Source organism: Etheostoma cragini, chromosome 9, assembly GCF_013103735.1.
Source record: "Etheostoma cragini isolate CJK2018 chromosome 9, CSU_Ecrag_1.0, whole genome shotgun sequence".
NCBI lineage: Eukaryota > Metazoa > Chordata > Actinopteri > Perciformes > Percidae > Etheostoma > Etheostoma cragini.
Window position 1 is genome coordinate 8,315,923 of NC_048415.1, and position 8,089 is coordinate 8,324,011.

General features: G+C 37.6%; 1 protein-coding gene across 1 annotated transcript in view; it reads right to left on the bottom strand.

The window, feature by feature from the left end:
• Positions 1–6,552, bottom strand: part of ptprc (protein tyrosine phosphatase receptor type C) — a 20,802-nt gene extending 14,250 nt beyond the window's left edge. The window contains exons 1-6 of the mRNA XM_034882159.1: positions 6,251–6,552; positions 2,749–2,808; positions 1,112–1,315; positions 737–955; positions 489–512; positions 31–226 (exon numbers count right to left, since the gene is read on the bottom strand). Of these exons, the coding sequence (XP_034738050.1) occupies positions 31–226; positions 489–512; positions 737–955; positions 1,112–1,315; positions 2,749–2,808; positions 6,251–6,305 (758 nt within the window). The 5' untranslated portion in view covers positions 6,306–6,552. The remainder of the gene's footprint in view (positions 1–30; positions 227–488; positions 513–736; positions 956–1,111; positions 1,316–2,748; positions 2,809–6,250) is intronic.
• Positions 6,553–8,089: the final 1,537 nt, after the last annotated feature.

The window sequence follows — 8,089 nt, forward strand, 5'->3', positions numbered from 1 at the left end:
GATGTGCCGTTGTCAGGACTATCAATAAATGTCACACTGTGCTCATATTCAGTACAGGGCTTCAGGTGGTGGATTGATGTGGAGTTCTGATTGGTGGAATGGACCGAGTATATCTTTTCAGTCTCTGGACTGTCCTTTTCTTTAATGTTTATTCTGTAGTTGCCATTTGGAGAGTTCATCAAGTTAATCTGGAAGCCATATGCAATGGCCCTGACACTGTAAGAACCTGCACACAAAATCAACAGAGTTATAAACTACAGTATATCACCAAATTATCTTCTAATTTATATAAACCACCTGATGATCTTTTAATCTCAGACAGTTTCTCCATGTAGATGTTGAATGTACTGATTTTAAACACAAATCTACTTTATTAGCTGGAGAGAAATATTGGACACTGATATAATTACTCACGTGTGCTTTTTGGGATATGTGCAAAGAAGAAGTATATCAAGTATTATATGTTGAAAAATTATACTAATACTCACACTGGAAAAGGGCTGGTGTGGCGGCTGGAGAACACGTTCAAATGAGATTAGAAAAGGAAAACAACAAAACACTAATATTAATACATGATAAAAAAACTTTTAAAAACTCTTTCAAAGAAACTTGCAAATGTCTGTATTTTTTATTTCTTGTAACCCACTCTTTAGCAGTGCTAGTGTTAGTAACTGTCTATACTAACACAGTCTAATCACACAACAAATGGAGAACTTGTAAAGTAGATAATTCGAACCTTTAGTGGCAGTCACTGTGGTGATGGACATGGTGATTGGAGGTAAAGTCTGGGTTTGAGTGGTGTTTGCCTGAGATTCTAATGTCTCGCTTGGATTGGATGTGGATGAGGATGAGGATGAGGGTGAGGGTGAGGGTGAGGTTGAGGGTGAGGGTGAGGGTGAGGATGAGGGTGAGGGTGAGGGTGAGGGTGAGAAGCCTGCAGGAGGAGCAGGAGTGGCTGTAAGATGGAAAGAAAGCTGGCGATCACCTTCAAGTAAAAAAAACGTATTCTTAATAGTCTTACCTGATAATGCATATATCGTGTCAGCAATACTAAGCTGATGTAACAGTGATGTTTCCAGTAAAACAGTAAGCTAAGGGCTAAATACATTACCAGACAGGGTAGTTGTGCTGGGTGCTTGAATTGAGGAGTCTGAGGTGCTGTTTGTCGGGGTGAGTGGAGGTTTGTGGGCAGTTGTAGGGGCGTCAGAAGACATGACAATAGTTGTTGCCATGGTGCGTGGAGTTGAGGTGGTGACAAATAAGCTGGTTACTGAAGGTAAAGGGGAATTGTGGGTGGTGCGTGGAGGTGAGATTGCTGAAACATGTGTTCCAAGAAAACAAAAATCAGGCCAAAGACAATATCAATATGCTAATTCCTACTTCCTCAAGGGTGCAACATGTAAATGATGATGACCACATAAATCCTTTTTTTTTTTATACAAAGGTGCTGTTGCTACTTTTCAATTATTCTCCTTATTTATGTATGACTTTGTTTTAACAAGAAAAGAAGAGGTAATAAGGCCATAGTAGCACTGTGCAGAGGAGATTTATATTCAGAGAAGGAAAGGCAGTATCAGCTGGACGTCCTTAGGACTCTGCGGCTATAGTAATGGAAATGGAGTTGGAGTAAGCATTAGATGTGGAGTTGCATCTACCTATAGCTTAGCCTCTTCACAGAGTCAATATACTTACTATTATTAAACTAAAGTTGATGAGGATTCAGCCTGATTTAAAAGTTTACAAGTTTGACCATCTTAACTTTGATAACAAGTTTCTATAGCTTTCTCACTCAAACTCAGGACAGTTTATAACTATGATGGAACGTTTTTTCAAATTTTCCAGAGAATGTCAAATTCAATTTTTTCCGTCCTATCCCTGTTCAGATACAGTATAACATGACAAACAACCTGTAGAGTAGCATCAATATAGACATCTGACTTGTTCTTAACTCACTTTGCAGACAATTCAGATAAGGAAGCAAAACATGAATGCATTGCATTGGGTGAGAAAGCAAGGGTCATTGTGACTTAATCAATAGAATATGCACAAATACTATGTACCTACATTGGGATATTTTCCCATGATTGAAGGGTCAAATTTTAGGCCCTCAAAACTATAAATGCTATAAACCCAGTTATAGTTAGTATGCTTTAGCTCAGCTCAAAAGCAAGCTAAGAAATGATGGGAGTATACAAGTGAGTAAAGGTAGCCCTGAAAAGGGCCCTTTCCTCCCCATGCAGTACATGAATTTCACACTGTGTCCTGGAAAGTAAAATGTTAAGGAATTAACACAAACTACAGTAGAGTGCAATATACATGTATTATACTTGCATACAGTAACTGTCCGTAGGTAAAGATAACTGGGGTCCCACATTCCTCAACCAAAGGATTGCTAAGTGTTAGGTTTCCGCATGTAGTTAACTTTGGGATTGTTAATTGACGTCTGCAATTAAAACCTTGGTCGAGCCGGGTCAATAAAATGGAGGCCGATGTCAATCAAACTACTTAATAAGAGTGATCAAATATATTTTTTTCATTCATTGTGCATTGAGCACATAATTTCAATTTGAAGATTTAAATCCATGATTTTCTGCTGGCTCTGTTGCCTCATGCATCCATCAAGAGATGAGACAGTGAGAGGTAGAAGGAGGCCGAGGTGATATTGCACAAGCACAGCCACTTAATTAGAATTAACCTTTTATTCAATATAATAGCAATTGAATATTATATTTATGCATTGCTACTCACTTGTTTTATTTGTAGCTTGTGGTTGATCTGCTGTTGTTCCTTGTGGATTGGTGGTTTGGCCTGTAAATTGATAAAATGGGCAAATAATTGAAGCTTTTTGTCACAAAAGGGTTCAGTGTTGTGCATGGAATATGCAGATAAAGAAAAGAAAAAAAGAAAATTGATCAACAAACTTTGATTTTTGTGTGTATTCTTTATGTAAGGTGCTAACTTTATTTGACGAATAAAACTTGCAGGGCCAAAGCATTATCAGGTCAAGAAAGAGGCAAGCCACCATTTTCATCTTTAGTTCTCCATGAGGCAGCGCTGTACAACCTGGTTGCTATGACAATGCAGCAAAGAGCCACACTTGCTATTTCAGAAGGCAAACCGCTGTTTCCTGCTTTGCAAATGAAAGCTAAAACAACCCTACACTTTAGTTTCAGTTTGGACAGATCACAAGCTCATATTGAAGCACATAGGACTTCACCTCTTACATTATATCATTGTTCTTAATGATTAGAAATGATAGCGCCACTTAATATTGTTTAAAATATTATTTAAGGTGTGTGCACTCAGTATGAACAAAAGTAATTGGTTCATAAATTCAGTGTTTTTCTGCTTTTCAAACTCTGTATTTTGTATTTACTTTACATTAGTATCAAAACATGTAATAAAAAAAGGCTTATGAGTTGAGTTTGGCTTTGTGAGTACTACAATCGCTGCTGTTTTTTCCTTTTGTTCTTTACAATCATAGCAGTGAGCAATGAGTAATAAGGTGATGGGGGGGCAGTACACCAATGAGTCTCAGGATGTGGTTTGGCGCGCTCTTCTTTCACTATATCGAGCAGAGATGCTTGCTCTCTGCACTCTGACATTTTACCACTTTATACTTTGTGGTGACTGAATCGTTTCAGTGAAAAGTTTATGAGATGCAATCCTGCTTTGTGAATATTTCAAGTAGTTGATAAGTAGATATTTGATCATAACTAAGTTTGTTTCAGCCACAGCTTAAGTTTTGAAGTTATTTTTAAAACTAGTTTTAAGTGAAGCCTCCTTGGTCATTTGGGTATTTTCTTATTCTGTGTTTTTAGGGCAGAGTGTGAAACAAAGGTGTGATACTCTAACACCGGCCTGTTCACGGTCATAAGCGTTTGACTAAGTATGATAGAAAAACAATACGAAATAGAGGAAGGGAGACAGGGCGACCGAGGAGAAGAAATTCAACAGTGCAAAGCTGACAGCAGTTGGAGTTTAGTTTGAAATCCAGAGCTCAAATGCCCCCACATGCCTATCTCTGAATCCATTTACTTCACAGACATTTGAACAAGAAATCAACAGTAATATCTCTCTCATGTATCAGTTTTCTCTCTGTTAGTGTTCACCATCAGTTTCCTTTTATCTGCCTTCACTTTGTTCTCCTGTTTTGCATTGACAAGCCCACCTCCAACACTGCTTAAATTGTGCAGCATGCTTGACAGTTCTGACCTCACTTCTTCATTTTGGCACTGCACTTCCCCTATTTTTCAAGAGATCTCAAGGCCCATACTTGTGTCTGTCTCTGCCAGGAAATGAAGGCAACTCAGAATGGAACAGGGAAGTGGTCAACATTTTAATCACACAACTCTGTCCTCCTGCAGTTAAAGAAAGCTTGATACTTTTGCATCTTCATGGGTTGCAGTTGCTCTCACCCAGTTAATTCATAAATAAATAAAGAAATTCATTTGGTGCCATGTGATCTTTGTGAAACATAAGAAAAAAGTAGCAAAGAAGGACAATTTGAGCAAAGTTTTGTGTTTTGCCAGTTTTATCCAGAACCAGCATACTAATATTTTGAGACTTTAGGGACACTCAGCTGATGTAGTTATTCTTCTTGAGTGGGATTTTAATGCGGCCATGTAGTGGAATATTTTCTTTCTATCTACTTTAACTTAGGTGGAGCATCTGAATTATTCTTTCTGCACTGGGTAAAAGTATTATATTATATATAATCAATACCACTTTGTAAAAACATTTCATTACAACTAAAAGCCAAACACTGTAAAAGTATTATATGTAACCATACAATAAAGTAGATCAGAATGATACTGAAATGAGTCCCTTGATTTAGTTACTATCCACCACAGTCTGTATGCTAATATGTTAAGATGACTTAATAAACATAAAATGATTTAAAACATAGCCTAATAGCTATTATAAACTATTGTGACTTACTCTTCAGTGTTTTAATTATTTAAAAAAAGATGCTCGACCAATGGAAAACGCAATTGATGCAAAAATAAATTTCAAATGTATATGTATATATATATATATATATATATATATATATATATATATGTGCATTTAATTATATATACATCCACTGTATAAGAAACGCTCAAATGTTGATGGGATGTGCCATAATGACTCACCTTCCACTAGCTAAGAAGGACAAATACTGACCTGGACTTACATTACAAATAGCAGAATGAAATAAATAGAGTATTTCAGCTCATATCTACAGACATCCTAGCGGAAAATAGCAGAATTTATTTGATGTGCTGAACAGTAGCAGAACTTTGAGTGATGCAAGAGGCAGTAAGTTGAGTCTGACTTAACACTCACATATATGCATGCATGCATGCACGCACACACTCACACACACACAGACACTCACACACATACACACAAAACCCCACATACAGACACTCACATACTCAGATGTGTATCACAACACCCACAGCCTCTAGGGTTGAAATGAAGAGCTTGCAGGGACACACCCTGAAAATATCTCTCATCTCTGACAGACATAACCCCCCCACCCACATACACACACTTGCACGATCACACACACGCACACACACACACACACACACACACACACACGCAATCACACACACAATGTTAAGCAGAACAGAAATTGCAAAAATTCCCATAGCTTTGTACCAAATGAAAGAACATGTTTTAAAGAGAGTATTCTTATTAACCACCGTCTTTGATTTAACATAACTGTTTATTCATTTGCCAAAGGGGCTCACAAACTTGTCACTTTTTAACTTCTCACATCACAAGTGTGCGCTTTAATGTCTTGTGTTCTTGGGTTTGGAAAGTTTAAGAAACGTGAAGTAGCACAAACGGAGGCTCAGCTCAAAGACATGATATACTGTAGCTTGTCATTTCTGCCCTCAGTAATTTAATATAAATTATTTTATTTTGTGTGGTGATGTTTTCTAGTTAAAAACAAAGGCGCAAATTGTCAGTCAAGCGTTTGCTTGGCAGATTCATGTCTCTATCTGAGGCATGGAAAGCATTTACATGTTCTCATAAACAAGATCAATCATATGTTACATTTTCAGAAACAGCAGTTAAGAGTTTAGAATAAAAGACCTTGTCACCTTCAGTTGGCTACCACTATCATGCTTTGTACCATTTTCGGATTTCTTTTCTTCTTGTAAACTTTCAAATGAAAGACACAAGGAAGCAACTTCATAAAACACAATTTCTTTCCCTTTCAGGCCTAAAGAAGAAAATGATAGTAACTTACAGTTGGTCAAACCGATGATACCAGCACAGAGCAGCAGGATCTTGAGACCTGCCATATCCAGGAGTTAGGGTGTGTACGGCCACACACCATACAGTATAGTCCTAATGAGGACCAACAGGCAGATATTCACACGGAAAACTGCAGCTAAACTCAATTCTAAGGGAGAAATAAGGTTTGTAAAACACACATTATTTTAATCTGCATACGTTTTCTGTCTTATCAGTGGTCGGAGCTTCCTGGTCTTGTTCCCCAAACCCTAAACCTCGCCTCTGGTTTCAAGTCAAGCAAGTCAAAGTCAAACGCCTGCCTTTACCTTAACACTTGGTGACAGGAAGCTTCATTTCAGCTACGCCACCAAGAACAGGAAGTCTTCTTACATCTAATCTTCACTTGCTTTTGCTCAAGTGTTTAAACCCTCTGACTTGTGAAAAAAGAGTGTTTGGCTTTGGTGCGAAGATTTAGTATATGGGTTTTGACACATTAGGCTAGTAGAACCATGCTTAATACATTACTGTTATCAAATTCACAGTTAAACTACATCAACAGACAGAGAAATAAAAGAAAATGGTGATGTTAACATAATTGGAGGCTTCCAGGTGTCTTTTGTCTAGTTGGCCTCTGTTAGGCTGTACAAAATCAGACTCAATGAGAACATTTTACATCAGAGACACGACACAAACACTTGTGAAACCTCTCAGAGCTCCTCTTCTTTCTCGCTGACTCCTCCCTTCTCTAAAGCTTACAGGCCTCGAGTTGCTTGGCCATGTAATGAAAGACTCACAAGGAGCTAGCACGGCAATGTGCAAGAAAATAAGTGCCCCCCCCCACTCAGTCTAAAGACAGAAATCATGTGGCCATTGGCTGTAGAAGTGAATTTCTTCATTTCTGCTTTTCCTTCTGTGTGAAATACATTTATAAGTGATGTTAGATCTTTTCAAAGTCTTTGATTGTGCACACTGTTTGATCATGATGCTGTGCCTTGGAGCACAAAATGCTTTACTTCTGTTTACATACACAAGAAAATAGGGGATAAAAGAGGACGGAGAGGAGTAGCGAAACTCCCCAGGGAGCAAGACTCACACACTGGATGGTGAGCTGATGTGAATCTGGATGAAACACAGTCAGCTATTACACAAAGTTATATAAAAATAACACTTCCAACTAAGCAGCCATTCTTTAGTTTAGACAGTTAGACACTGGGCTGGTAGAGGCTTTTACTTAAACATTTAGTGGATGAAGTCTACATGATATGAATCTCTATATAGACATGAATCACGTCCAACCTTTGAATAATATTTGTGTTTATTTTGAAGAGATTAAGTGTTTGCACAGTGGCTGCTTTCTTTCTAAGTCCCAGTATTTTTCTGTGGAAATAAGTTTGAACCTGAAACACAATAAGAAGGTCTTGCGTTTCCGACAAAGAGCTCACATTTATAGTATTAAGATCTAAATATGAACCAGTGAAACACATGGTATTTGGTTATTTCCACTTATGAGAATATAGGTTCTTGTAATAAGGAAGTGGCTCTTGAGAAAGGAGTATCAAGTTAATGCAATTCAAATGAAACTTTATTCATTGTTTTACAAGCATGTATTGTCTTTTAATTCTGTCAAGTTATTAGATCAGCAAGATGCTTCTTTAATGCAAAAAACTTATGACATACATATATCAACGTAGTCTTGACCACACCTTGACATTTAACCAACAGTGGAGCACCACTAACATTTCCTTAAGCAGATATCTACCAAACTATACTACTAAAAACTACTTACTGTTTACTGTTTGGATGGATAGTTTATTCAGAAAGGGAGAATAGATTGCTGAATGATTGCAACTTC